The sequence below is a fragment of the Garra rufa genome, chromosome 25 (genome assembly GCF_049309525.1).
Source record: "Garra rufa chromosome 25, GarRuf1.0, whole genome shotgun sequence".
Taxonomy (NCBI): Eukaryota; Metazoa; Chordata; class Actinopteri; order Cypriniformes; family Cyprinidae; genus Garra; species Garra rufa.
The window spans coordinates 10,651,800-10,666,437 of record NC_133385.1 but is presented as its reverse complement, the minus strand read 5'-3'; the positions used below and the strand labels follow the sequence as shown (position 1 = coordinate 10,666,437).

General features: G+C 41.0%; 1 protein-coding gene across 1 annotated transcript; it reads right to left on the bottom strand.

The window, feature by feature from the left end:
- Nucleotides 1–1,198: 1,198 nt before the first annotated feature.
- peak1 (pseudopodium-enriched atypical kinase 1) lies at nt 1,199–14,383 on the bottom strand. Its single transcript, XM_073831940.1, has 4 exons — nt 11,173–14,383; nt 8,296–8,510; nt 4,180–4,910; nt 1,199–2,928 (listed from the first exon to the last, which is right to left on the bottom strand). Exons 1-4 carry the CDS (start codon nt 14,292–14,294, stop codon nt 1,765–1,767), a joined length of 5,232 nt encoding a protein of 1,743 aa, XP_073688041.1. The 5' UTR covers nt 14,295–14,383; the 3' UTR covers nt 1,199–1,764.
- Nucleotides 14,384–14,638: the final 255 nt, after the last annotated feature.

The following is a 14,638-nucleotide window of genomic DNA, read 5'->3' as shown; positions in this document are numbered from 1 at the left end:
TATATCAGGATCTGATAAAAACGTATTAGAGTGAAATGGCCGATGAAAGATGATGTTTTTGCCACTTTCCATAAATCGCTCTCTTTTTATATATACACAGACACATATAAAGTAAGGCATGTTAGACTCATTCATTCACTGACCTAACGTGACCACTGGAGGACCCTTATTTTGTCACCCCTCACACAAACTCTGAAACAGTTAAGGTCAAAAGTTTACACCCCCCTTTTGGAACCTGCAAAATAAGGGGTCATATGTTAGTTTATTTAGTACTGACCTGAAGAAGATATTTCACATAAAAGATGTTTACATATAGTCCACAAGAAAAAAATAATAGCTGAATTTATGAAAATGACCGTGTTCAAAAGTTTACATGCACTTGATTCTTAATACTGTGTTGTTACCTGAATGATCCAAAGCTGTGTTTTTTTGTTTAGTGATAGTTGTTCATGAGTCCCTTGTTTGTCCTGAACAGTAAAGACTGCCTGCTGTTCTTCAGAAAAATCCTTTAGGTCCCACAAATTCTTTGGTTTGCCAGCATTTTTGTGTATTTGAACTCAATACTGACTGTATAATTTTGAGATCCATCTTTTTAAACTGAGGGACTCATATGCATCTATTACAGAAGGTTCAAATGCTCACTGATGCTCTAGAAGGAAAAACCATGGATTAAGGGGGGTGAAAACTTTTGAATTTGTAGATTTGCATTAATTTAACTTATTTTGTCTTCTGGGAAACATGTAACTATCTTCTGTAGCCTCTAAAGGGCAGTACTAAACAAAAAAATATATATTTAGGCAAAATAAGAACAATGTACACATTTCCATTACGTTCAAAAGTTTTCACCCCCAGCGATTAATGCATTGTTTTCCTTTCTGGAGCATCAGTGAGCACTTGAACCTTCTGTAATAGTTGCATACAAGTCCCTCAGTTGTCCTCAGAGTGAAAAGATGGATCTCAAAATCATACACTCATTGTTGGAAAGGGTTCAAATACACAAAAACGCTGGAAAACCAAAGAATTTGTGGGACCTAAAGGATGTTTCTGAAGAACAGCAGGCAGTTTAACTGTTCAGGACAAACAAGGGACTCATAAACAACTATTACTAAACAAACAAACAAACAAACCACACACATAGCTGTGGCTTAATACATAGTATTAAGAATCAAGTGTATGTAAACTTTTGAAACTTTTCAACTATTATTTTCTCTTGTGGACTATACATGTAAACATTGTTTATGTGAAATATCTTATTCAGGTCAGTACTAAATAAACAATAAAATGCATTTTGTACAATTCCTCTTATTTTGGTAAAATAATTAACATTTTGCAGATTCTGAAAGGGCGATGTAAACTTTTAACCTCAACTGTATGCGATGATTATATAATAGTTATCCATGAGTTACTGGAATAATGACTGCGCTGATGTCGGATCAGTGGTTTCCTGCTGATATAAGTCCCTACAGCAGAACGAAAAGCGTAACTAAACACACCGACCGAAAACCCACAACACGCTCACACATACACACACGTCATGCAGTTTCACTTGTTTATAAAAGCAGCTCTATAAATGTGCCATTATCGGTGGAGTTAAATATGACTTCACGTTGTCACTTTTCATCCTGTAAACGGTTTGTTCGGACTCTGCATGGTATTAAAAAGTAAACCAAACCCAAACACATTCACTAACAAAGTTACGGTTTCCTCTAGTAAAATCACACGTCTGTACAGCGCACATGTCTACACGTCCCAGCCTTATTAGAATCAAATAAGCACGCCCTGTGGCTGCTGCAGGATCTTGATCACTCTGCTGAGAGATTCGGTAGTGGCGAAAGCCAGATACTGACAGCACAACCAGTCCTCTAGACTTACACCGCAGCCCGTGTCCAAAGAACGCTCTGCGAACTTGATCATCATGAGTGTTCGCTTCAGGTCCAGCCAGTTTTGCAGGACGGTGTGACGCTGGACTGTCCCGGCGGCAGGGTTTAACGAGTTGAATAGATCCTCTCGTGGGCCCCACAGCAGACACTGCAAACACGCCCGGGCGTCCGCCATCTGAATGCGCTCGGAAGGGTTGGGATTAAGGAGCAACGTGGCGAGCTGTTGAAGGCCGTTGGAGTAGAGGGATCGCAGGGGCAGCTGGGGCAAGTCAGAGCTGCAGTATTCCCTTTCCTTCAGCTCTGGACTTTCCTCGAACGGGTTCGGTCGGTGCAGCATCTCGTAGATCAGTATGCCGGTCTGGAATTCGTCGCACTTTCGGTATTGAGTGGCAGTGAGGAGCTCAGGTGCTAGACGGGACTGGTCTCGGAGCGAAGCGGGTTCCAGCACCACGTTCTTGAGTTTGGCCTGAGAGAAGTTGCTGATGATGAGCCGAGCGGGGCAAGCGGAAGCTGCGGCGGAGGAAGGTCCGGATGCGGCGTTGTTGTTCGGTTCCAGCACCTCCAGGTTCCAGGGGTTCCCGGGCTGACAGTGGACCAGGAGAAGGTTCTCGAGGCGGAGGTCGCAGTGCGTGACGTGGTAGGGTTTCATGTGCTCTAGTCCCGCACACAGCTGCAGCAATAGCAAACACACCTGGCGTTCATAGAGCTCAGGGTTTCGCGCATGTCTCTCTACACCTTCCCGTACAAAATCAGCCACCGTTTGGAATGGCACCTCTCGAGTTATCACCACAACACGGCTGCAGAGTTTCCCGCCTGGACCTGCTGCATCTTTCTCATCCTCCTTTGCTTTTCCGTCTTCTCCTCCTTCCGTACTACCTTGCTTGTCTTCTCCATCTTCTTCTCGCTCCCAGGGTAGCAGGCGAGCCGGAACGTCTGCTAGGAAGTGCCCACAGTCCTGCTGGATGTTGAAGTGCACAGCGATGCTCTGCCGAACTGCTAGGCTGTGGAAAAACTGCTGCTGGGTTTCCTTCACCACACCCCGACAGATCTAAGATCAGACAGAAAGAATGTTAATATTTGCATGTACATGCAAATCTGTGAGTACTACCTAGGCAAGCAATTATAGGCAAGAAAGGACCAAATGTATCCTTTGTTGATCATTTCATGATGCAAAAGTTTACATACACCTTGCGGAATGTGCAAAATGTTAATTATTTTACCAAAATAAGAGATCATACAAAATGCATGTTATTTTTTATTTAGTACAGAGCTGAATAAGATATTTCACAAACGATGTTTACATATAGTCCACAAGAGATAATAATAGTTGAATTTATAAAAATGACCCTGTTCAAAAGTTCATATGTTTGTTACCTGAATGATCCACAGCTGTTTTTTGCTTAGTGATAGTTGATGATAAGTCCCTTGTTTGTCCTGAACAGTTAAACTGCCTGCTGTTCTTCAGAAAAGTCCTTCCGGTCACACAAATTCTTCGTTTTTTCATAATTTTTGTGTATTTCAACTCTTTTCAACCATGTCTGTATGATTTTGAGATCCATCTTTTCACTCTGAGGACAACTGAGGGACTCGTATGCAACTATTACAGAAGGTTTAAACGCTCACTGATGCTCCAGAAGGAAACACAATGCATTAAGAGCCAGGGGGTAAAAAACTTTTTGAATTTGAAGATCAGGGTAAAGTAGTCTTATTTTGACTTCTGGAAAACATGCAAGTATCTTCTGTAGCTTCTGAAGGGCAGTACTATGTGAAAAATAAGAAAAATGTACTTCTAAATCTCCATTCTGTTTAAAAGTTTACACCCCCAGCTCTTAATGCATTGTTTTTCCTTCTGGAGCATCAGTAAGCATTTTAACCTTTTGTAAGAGTTACATATGAGTCCCTCAGTTGTCCTCAGAGTGGAAAGATGGATCTCAAAATCATACAGTCATTGTTGGAAAGGGTTCAAATACACAAAAATGCTGAAAAACCAAAGAATTTGTGGGACCTTAAGGATTTGTCTGAATAACAGCGGGCAGTTTAACTGTTCAGGACAAACAAGGGACTCATGAAAAACACAGCTGTGGATCATTCAGGTAACAAGGTAACAGGAATCAAGAGTATGTAAACTTTTGAACTGGGTAATTTTTATAAATTCAACTATCATTTTCTTATTCAAGTCAGTACTAAACGAAAAAATGACATGCATTTTGTATAATCTCTCTTATTTTGATAAAATATTTAACATTTTGCAAATTCCGGAAGGTGTATGTAAACTGTATGTGCCAGATTAAACTTTTACCTTAACGGCGTAGTTTGTCAGAGGTTCTTTAGCAAAAGACGCTGTGTAGTACACGGCATCTCCTGCCTCGCAGCAGGGTTTTCCCGCGGTCAGCCGGAAATGAGACCAGCTGTCTGTTCCGAAGCGCAGATGATCTTTTTGTCCGGCCATAAATCGATCTTCACATCTGGTTGCCAACTTGCGAAGGGTATCCGTGTGCAGGCCTCGGATCCTCCCGACCACTTCCTCCCAGCTCTCCATGCCTCTGTACGGCACCTGTTTCTGGGCTTTCGCGGGTCTCCCGGGCCCTCGCGTCCGGGCAGTCAGACTCTCCGTACTTCGGTATCCTCGGCGGTCGCATGCCTGCATGGAGCTGCTATTGCTTAAGCAAGACAGGCTCCGCCCACCCGCGGGACGCTCCAGGGAGTCTCCTGATTCGTCAGGATGTCGTGCCTCTGAGCTGAGTGAGGAGCTCTGACTGGCCGTGTCCCATGTGGATTCGAGATCGTAGAGTGGATTAGCAACGCTCAGACTGGTCCCGCCTGGTCTGGCCTCTCCTTTGGGTCGCGGGGCGGTGAGTTCTCTACCCGGAGCGGATGGCTCTGTTTGGGCACGTGGGACTGACTTTTTGGGCAGGGGTGGAGGGGTGGATTTTGTGGGTTCGTTGACCTCTGGATCAGAGATTAAAGTGTCATCAGATGCTTTAGGATGCCTGGGATGTTTTACAGGGATCATGTTGGCCCTGGACTGACCTGTAGAGTAAAAGATGAGGAATTTCAGTGAGGAATAGGGCTCTGAAAAAAAAAAACAACAGCTCAGTTTTGACCAGAACATAACTGGTGCATTATTGGATTTAAAATACATTTTTCCCCTTCCCGTCTCTGTAATTGCAGGATGAACGGTCTTAAAGCAATTCAACCACGCTCCGTCAGCAGGGACGTGGGATATGAGTTAGGAATTATTTAACAGCGTGAAACCTCATCTAACATTCCTCACTAATCTGCTTTAATCTCACAATAATCTCAGACTGGGGCTTCCTCTGAGGCCCTTTCACCAGGACACGGATTTTTGTAGGTCACGTCTATAAAACGATCAAAGAGACAGCGGGACAAATTTAGAGGCAGGGCTTTAGCCCCTTGGAGACCCGTGTGGCTACGCAGCTCATCATTGCTGTAATGTTATATGGTTAGATATCGGAAGTCAAGTCGGCAACATAATAAGAAGGGAAGTAAGTAGCCATCAGCAACCACGCAACCAAGCACACAGCTCAATACAGACAGACTCAGTCTGATAATCTGTCAGTCTCTCAGAACTGTGGCCATTAAAGAGAATGAAGTCGAAATACTACGAGAATGAAGTTGAAATGTTTCAAGAATAAAGTCAAAATTACGAGAAAAAAATCGAAATATTTCGATAATGAAGTCGAAATGTTTCGAGAATAAAGTCGAAATGTTTCGAGAATAAAGTCGAAATGTTTTGAGAATAAAGTCGAAATTACGAGAAAAAAATCTAAATATTTCGAGAATGAAGTCGAAATGTTTCGAGAATAAAGTCGAAATGTTCTGAGAATAAAGTCGAAATTACGAGAAAAAAATCTAAATATTTCGAGAATGAAGTCGAAATGTTTCGAGAATAAAGTCGAAATGTTTTAATAAAGTCGAAATTACGAGAAAAAAATCTAAATATTTCGAGAATGAAGTCGAAATGTTTAGAGAATAAAGTCAATATATTACGAGAATAAAATTTAAATATTTCAAGAATAAAGTCGAAATTATGAGAATAAAATATAAATATTTCAAGAATAAAGTTAAAATTATGAGAATAAAGTCGAAATGACGAGAATAAAGTCAAAATGTTTAGAAAATAAAGTCGAAATTATTAGAATAAAGTCAAAATGTTTCGAGAATGAAATCGAAATGTTTAGAGAATAACATCAAAATATTAAAACAATAAAGTCTAAATTACGAGAATAAAAAAAAAAATTGAGAATAAAGTCAAAATATTACGAGAATAAAATCTAAATATTTCAAGAATAAAGTCGAAATTATGAGAATAAAATATAAATATTTCAAGAATAAAGTTAAAATTATGAGAATAAAGTCGAAATGACGAGAATAAAGTCAAAATGTTTAGAAAATAAAGTCGAAATTATGAGAATAAAGTCAAAATGTTTCGAGAATGAAATCGAAATGTTTAGAGAATAAAGTAGAAATTATGAGAATAACATCAAAATATTAAAACAATAAAGTCTAAATTACGAGAATAAAAAAAAAAATTTTGAGAATAAAGTCAAAATATTACGAGAATAAAATCTAAATATTTCAAGAATAAAGTCGAAATTATGAGAATAAAATATAAATATTTCAAGAATAAAGTTAAAATTATGAGAATAAAGTCGAAATGACGAGAATAAAGTCAAAATGTTTAGAAAATAAAGTCGAAATTATGAGAATAAAGTCAAAATGTTTCGAGAATGAAATCGAAATGTTTAGAGAATAAAGTAGAAATTATGAGAATAACATCAAAATATAAAAAAAAAAAGTCTAAATTACGAGAATAAAAAAAAAAATTGAGAATAAAGTCAAAATATTACGAGAATAAAATCTAAATATTTCAAGAATAAAGTCGAAATTATGAGAATAAAATATAAATATTTCAAGAATAAAGTTTAAATTATGAGAATATAGTCGAAATTAGGAGAATGAAGTCAAAATGTTTAGAAAATAAAGTCGAAATTACGAGAATAAAGTCTAAATGTTTTGAGAATGAAGTCTTTTAATAATTATCATGAAATATCATATTCTTGACATTAAGCTGTTTCCGCGAGTCAATTAAAAATTGACTCTTCCTCATCCCAGTAATATGATGCAGCCGCTCGTACGCAAGAATATTCAAATAAATTCCAGTGGCCTGGCAACTTCTCCCGGTGCTCTCAATCCGGGCCTTTGCATGCGCAATATAGGCTATACTCTCAAAATATAGTAATTGTCATTTCTACTTACCATTTCGACTTTATTCTTAAATAATTTTGACTTTATTCTGGAGTAATTTCGACTCTATTCTCGAGTTATTTCGACTCTATTCTCACATTATTTCGACTTTTTTCTCGAAATATTACAACTTAAATCTTAAAATATTTTGACATTATTCTCAAAATATTTCAACTTTATTCTTGAAAGATTACAAACTTAATCTCGTAGTCTTAGATTTTTTTTTCCCGCTGTCTTTGACTATGGACCACGAAACCAGTCATAAGGTTCAATGAAACTGAGATTTATACAACATCTGAATAAATAAGCTTTCAATTGATGTATAGTTTGTTAGGATATGACAATATTTGGAGAAATACAACTATTTGAAATTCTGGAATCTGAGGGTGCAAAAAAAAATCTAAAAATTGAGAAAATCGCTTTAAAGTTGTCCAAATGAAGTTCTTAGCAATGAATATTACTAATCAAAAATTAAGTTTTGATACATTTATGGTAGGAAATTTACAACAAATCTTCATAGAACATGATCTTTACTTAATATCCTAATGATTTTTGTTATAAAAGAAAAAACAATAATTTTGACACATACAATGCATTTTTGGCTTTTGCTACAAATATACCTTTGCTACTTAAGACTGGTTTTGTGGTTCAGGGTCACATATATTATATCAGTTATCAGCCATAAGGTAAATATAATTTAGGTTTACCTGAGAATTTCTGTCATGCCATCCAAAAATAAAATCACAATACAAATTTGAGATAAAAAAATTAAAAATAAATTAAAAATAAAATGTAAAAATTTTGGACCCCACTTTTAACTAAATATAATGTGTGGTGTTTCAATTTACATTTCTCCTTAACAAAAAAAGAGCAAAGCAAACGAAGAAAGAAACAGATCCGTACCTCCTTTCACCGCACAAACTTCAGAGGAACTCAATCAGCTAAATGACTTCACATCGAGAGACTGAGAGAAGTGATCTTATTTATGAGTCTGGAAACGCTCTTGCACACGCTGCTGCCATGACAACCTAAATATATCAGCATGAGCCGGCCAAATCAGGTCAGAACCTCATGCCGCTGGCCCAAATGAATGGACTAAACAAAGACACAAAGTGACCCATCAAACGTGCGTACGAGTTTTACTTACCCAGGTTGGTGTACGTGGCCCTGCAACTGCTGGATGCAGGAGAGTGTGAGATGGTGTATGTGATTCCCTCTTCCTCTCGCTCTGCTCTGCTGCTGTTTGAGGTGGGCGATGCTGGGGGCGGACAGGAGGCAGGCGGCTCACGCAGGGGCGACAGCTCCAGCTTAGCAGGAAGAGAGGTGGCTGAGGAGATCTCAGTATCCTGAACTGGAAGCTGACTGCATCAAAGAGAGACAAACAACAGTTGAGAATTACTCCAGCCTAAAGTTTTCGAAACTGAGGATGCAGATTATTTCGGAAAGCTAAATTTAGAGCTTAATTCTCTCTCTCTCTCTCTTTTTTAAAGAGATAGTTCACCCAAAACTGAAAATTCTGTCATTTTCTCAATCTCGTTTTGTTCCAAACCTGTACTACTTACTTTTTTATGTGAAACACAACAGAAGATATTTTCAATTATGTGCTGGTTGCTCTTTTACATGCAATTGAAATGGAGACTCTAAATGGAGATTTCAAGCTTAAAAATGTATCCAAAAACACTATAAAAGTATCAAAAGAAATCCACATCCAAATTGTTAGTCGTTATTCTGAATTGTAGATCTCGTCAACTACCATGTTCAAGGACTAGAAAGGTAGTAAGGACAGTGTTAAAATAGTCAATGTCAATCAGTGGTTCAACCTTAATTTTATGAAGCTAGTAGAATACTTTTTGTGTACAAGGAAAACAAAAATAATGACTGTATGTTATGTGTCTGTCGACGCATACGTCATGGTACTCGAATTGGCGTTCGAAGACTGACACGGAAGAGAAGAAATTTTAGAATAAAGTTGTTATTTTTGTTTTCTTTGCACACAAAAAGTATTCTCGTAGCTTCACTAAATTAAAGTTGAACCAGTTTTGTCACTATTTTAACGTAGTCCTAACTAGGGATGTCAGTAATGATTATTTTGGTAATTGAGTAATCTGTCGATTATTCTGACAATTAACAAATTATATATATTTTTTGTAGTAATAAAATAGACCTAAGTAAACAATAGCCTTTAAAATGACTTAAAATACATATATAATAGCAACTATTATATAACCAAAATAACCCATTGTTTTGCTAGATAAGACCTTTCTTTCCTCTGCTGGGATCATTTAGGGCCCTTTGAAGCTGCATTTTGGAAGTTCATACTCGATTTTTTTTTAAATCGAATACTCAAATAGAATTGAGGAATCATTGCAGCCTAGGTCCTTACTACCTTTCTGGGCCTTGAACGTGTCAGTTGCATTGCTGGCTATGCAGGCTCAAAAAGCTCTCGGATTTCATCAAAAATATCTTAATTTCTGTTCCAAAGATGAACAAAGGTCTTACAGGTTTGGAACCACATGAGGGCGAGTAATTAATGACAGAATTTTCATTTACTAACCCTTCAAGTCACACTTCTAAATGTCTACTTTTGAGTCCACTGAGGAAATTATGTCATACGAGATTGGGACGACATGAAAGTAAAAAAATAATAGGATGAATAATGCTTAATAATGAATAACTATGTGATAGTGCTTCAGTTCAAGATTAAATTTATTTCACATGTTGGGGTCCACTACTAATCAAACACAAAATACAACCGTCCTTTGCTTAAATTCCAAACCATCCCTCCTGTATCCCAGCGCCAAACTTAACTCTCCCAAATATCCCATCCAGGAACGCTAAATGGGAGGAATCTTCTGCAGGCAGAGCATGTCTGGACATATAAAAACATTCTGTTCCATTAAGTTATGACACACTCAAAAATCTAACATGCGGAAGGTCTTATCAAAAATAAAGATAAGATTCCTAATGCTTCCAATGAAAAACCAATGCAAAAAAGTTTTTGTAAACACAGAAGGGAAGATATCACAAAAAGGTATTTTTTGTTAAATGATAGAGTATCTCAGTGTTTGAACTTGTTAGAAGAAACTGAATCAACGTGTCTCAAGTATCTCTTTCACCTAGGCAGATAACACTCTGCAAACACACTCGTGTACACACACACAAACACACACCAGCTAAAACAAATATCCAGCTAAGAGCTTCAGTAAAGTGTTGGTCTGCTTAAAGGAATTCGAGGAAGTAATGCTTACCCACCATATTGGCTCACACAGTCACCCATTCGATAAGGTCAGAGACAGTAAGTTTTTAAATCAGAAACAAAGCTCTCAAAGACTTAATAGACAAATCTCTCTTGGATTCTGCGTTTTTCGTACTCCTCCTCTCTCTGTTGTAACATTCTGTATGAATGCTTCTTCCTCCACATGATTAACCCTTAACAGACCTCTACCTGTGGTTGTTTATCAGCTCACAACTGTGACATATCAGGATCAAAGGTCCTTCACGTCACCAGATCACACACATTCATGACTAACAAAAACGGAAGCAGTTTATTGTAGTTAGGAAACCACCTAGTTAAAAAAAGATGACTAATACTGATACTACTTTTTATATCATTAGCTACAACAAAAAATGTGAAAGCTTTTTTGATCAGGCATTACAAAAAGCTACCACTAGGGATACATATTTATCACTAAGGCAGGGGTACCCAATCTTGGTCTTGGAGGGCTGGTGTCCTACATTTTAGCTCCAACTTGTCTCAACACACCTGCCGGGAAGCTTCCAGTATGCCTAGTAAGAGCCTGATTAGCTGGTTCAGGTGTGTCTAATTGGAACTCTGCAGGACATAGGCCCTCCAGGGCTGAGTTTGGGCACCCCTGCACTAGGGTGCATTTCATCTGGGATGAAAATAAAGGCCATGAATGAAAACACATAGTAAGATAAGGACACAGGAAAGACCTTAACATATGTTTCTATATTAAACATATAAGAGAGAGAGAAAGAACACTGATAAAGAATGGTGGCTTACTTCATGACTTTGCTAATGAGGAGACTGGCTCTGCTCTTGGGTGGAGTCGATAGGTTGGAAGCTCCACCTTCAGCTGTGCCTCCTTTGTGTTCCTCAACCCGAAGCTCCGCCTCCTCTCCACCTGTGATGCTCTCTGATTTGTAGGTGAATATGATTGTGGGTTTTTGGTGAGGGTCATCTGTCTTGGACTCTGAAAACCAGTGCTGTCTCTGTATAGGTGGAGGAGGCAGTACGGTGATGACAGTTCCATCCAATCCTAGCAGCTTCCCTTTTTCCTTCTCTCGCTCCATTTTTTCTTTCTGTTCGTCCTCATCCTTCCGCCGGCGGAAGAAACTCTTGAAGGATATCCATCGCTTGGGCTTGTTACTGTCGGTTGAACGTCTGCCCTCCGCACTAGGACTGGTCTCTCCATCACTAGGTTTGGCCCCAGCGGGTCTGGTCCAGTTGCTGAAATGCCTCTGGAGCAGGTTGCTCGAGTGGTAAGGAGAGGAGCTAGATCGGGCTGGGGGAAACGGGGCACTAGGTTCAGACTTGGGGCTTGTGGGTGGTACAGCAGCAGAGGCACTCTGAGATTTGGGAAGGACTTTAGGTGGTGTGTCTTTTTGAGGTTCTGCAGAACAGTGGAGTGATTTAGGTCTGTCTCTGGAAGCATCGGGTGGCAACGAGTAAAGCTCCTCGGCACTGCATGTTTTGCTTTGGCAAGCAGGAGAGTCTGGAGGAGAAGGCGGTGGCTGAATGGAGGCTACAATTTGAGACAGAACGGCACTTGCTTTCTCTCTCTGACCTGAACCTCCATTCGATGTGACCTGGCAATCTTTGCTGCCCTCTGTTGGTTGCTCACTGCTGGGGTTACGAATATGATCAAGACTGCCATGTGTCAAAATGGCAGGGCTAGGGCTCAGGCTACCTGCAGGAAGGACAGTGACACCTTTCGTAGTCCTGGATTTGCCATCATTTACAGACTGTCCAGATACTGTGGTGGTCCTCAGTTCTCCAGGAGCAGTTATATCTGTAGTGTGCTTCAGCTGAGGAGGTGTCTGCTCAGACGGCGATGGCTGGGAACTTTCAGAAGATCCAATCTCCTCATAAGTGTGGCTGGTCACTCGCTCTCCAGCCCCAGGCTTGGAATGTGGCACCTCACCGTTGAGCCCCAGAAAACTCTTGTAAACTGCTAGATTATCGTATGCACTGGGATTGATCACTATGGGAACTTTCACCGCTTTTTTGGAGCTGCGTGCGTATGCAGGCTCATCGCGGATGATGATAGGAAACGGGGGCATGCCAGCATTGTTGTAGCTGTTAAATTTTATCTCAGACAAGTTAGGCGATTTAGTTGGGACTGTGCGGGCTGAGCCGAAGCCTGCAGTCGGAGATGTGGGGGCTGATTTGTGATTGATGAGTCTTGGAGCGGCACTGCCGCTTGTTAAATCAACTTTAGGGATCTTCTGTCGAGGGCTAGTGCAAGACGTCCACACTTCTTGGTAACGGATACTGCCGGGTTTTGTGCGGAAACCGCTGGGTCCGGCAGAGGCAGAACTTGTAGGAGATTGAGGCATCAGCTGACACAATGACACTGATGGAGATGTTACAGGCAAAATGGGAGTTCTGGGGGACTGAGGTGAGGTGGGTGAAACAGGACAGGGATCAAGCGCAACATTGGGCCCACTTGACTTTGGAGTGCTTTCACTCGAGTGAGTGTGTTCATCTTTAGTAGCCATAGAGGCAGACACATCCACCACCGTATAGGGCTTACAGATAGGAGTCTTCTCAAGATTCACTACTCGATAAGGCTTGGCCTGCTCCTCAGTTGGGCTGAAGCTGATTGTGATGGGCTGGCCTGGAAGAGCTTGCGGAAGAGCCCCACCTTCTCTCTGACTCTCATCTTGTTCTTCTAGTCGGATGGCTAGAACAGCTTTATGTGTTTCACTGGGTTTTGGTGAACTCGGTTGTTTGACTGAAAGTTCTTTGCTAGGTGAGAAAGGAAGACCATTCCTCTGGTCACCAGTGCCCCTACTGCTGCCAGCGCAGAATTCATCGGGCAGAGAAATCAAGGACTCAGGTGAGGTGGTAGACTCAGAAGTGGACAGAAAGCCACTACCCTGGTGGTCAGAGGTGTATGATAAAAGAGCAGGTGCTCCATTTGAGTCAACAGATGGGTAACCGTTAAGAATCTCATCGTAACTGTCATCGTAGTCCACTGCACAGAACCGCTGCAGTGAACGGTTGCGTAGAGGCACTGTATTCCACTTCTTCCCTACAGTGAAGGGAACCGGCGACAGCGTGGCCGCACGGAAATTGGCAAACCGAGGTTGACCCCGCATTCGTATCCCCATTGCTAGCAACTCCTCATCACTTTCATCCCAACTGTCATGCTCTCCATCGTCATCCTCATCACCACTCTCATCCTCCTCATCATCACCATCGCTGGAGAATTCTGGATAACAGAAACGTCCTCCCTCAGAGCTGATGACCTCTGCACTGTCACTGAGGGAAACACGTTTCATTGATCCTCTACCACCACTCCCAGCATGGAGACAACTTGATGCTGGAAGGCCTCGCTCTAACGAGCGCCGATATGAACTGCAGATTCGTCCAAAGAAGTCGTCTTTAGTTGAGCTTGGAGAAGGTCCCAGGCCAGCAATCTCTTTTAGCACATCTGTCAGTCCATTGTTGTTGCTGCAAGTTGGCTGTGGGGAAATTGCACCGTATGCCTCTGTTTGCCTGACTAGATCCTCCCCTTGATTGTTGTTTGTCCCTGTGGTTCTCGAGCTATTCAGGCTGTTGTGGTTCCACACAGTGAAAGGTGAGCTTTTAGTGACCTGCGGTCCCTCCGCAAGTCTTGGCACATTTCCCTCTGAGTCCAAGCCTGGTGGGGAGCATGGCAGCATCATGGTAGGCTTTACTGCAATAGTAGGCTTCTTGGCAACAGGTGGGCGGACTTGCCCTGCACGGGATGAGGAAATGCTCCTCTGGCTGTTTGTGAGTTTGGCACAGACGTTTGTCTTGCTCTCACTGGCAGCATTGGCTTGCTCTGGAGGCCGGTGTAGGCTCTTGGGCTTAAAGCAGTTTTTGCACTCCCCTGGTTTCCACACATGTTCAGTGAAGGTGTTGCATGCAGACATGTCTGCAGGGCAGTGCTGCAGCGTCAGTGGACAGGAAAACCCTCCATCACACACACAAACTAAAGACAGAACGTCGCTCCCACACACAGTTCACAAACTGTGTCCTCAGTACCTGTAAAAAGATTAAAAAAAAAAACAGAGTCAGCCAGTGTTATGTTGAAACTAAATGTAATCACAGTTTTCATCTCACATAAACAGTTACTATAAGCTGAATAAGGCACTCATTGCTCTTTTCCAGCAGGGGTCAGAGTTTCACTCTTAACATGAATGTCTAGTGTCTCTCTTTCACATACACAAACACAGGCTACCAGACTCTCACAGCTCTATTTTTGGATCACAACGCA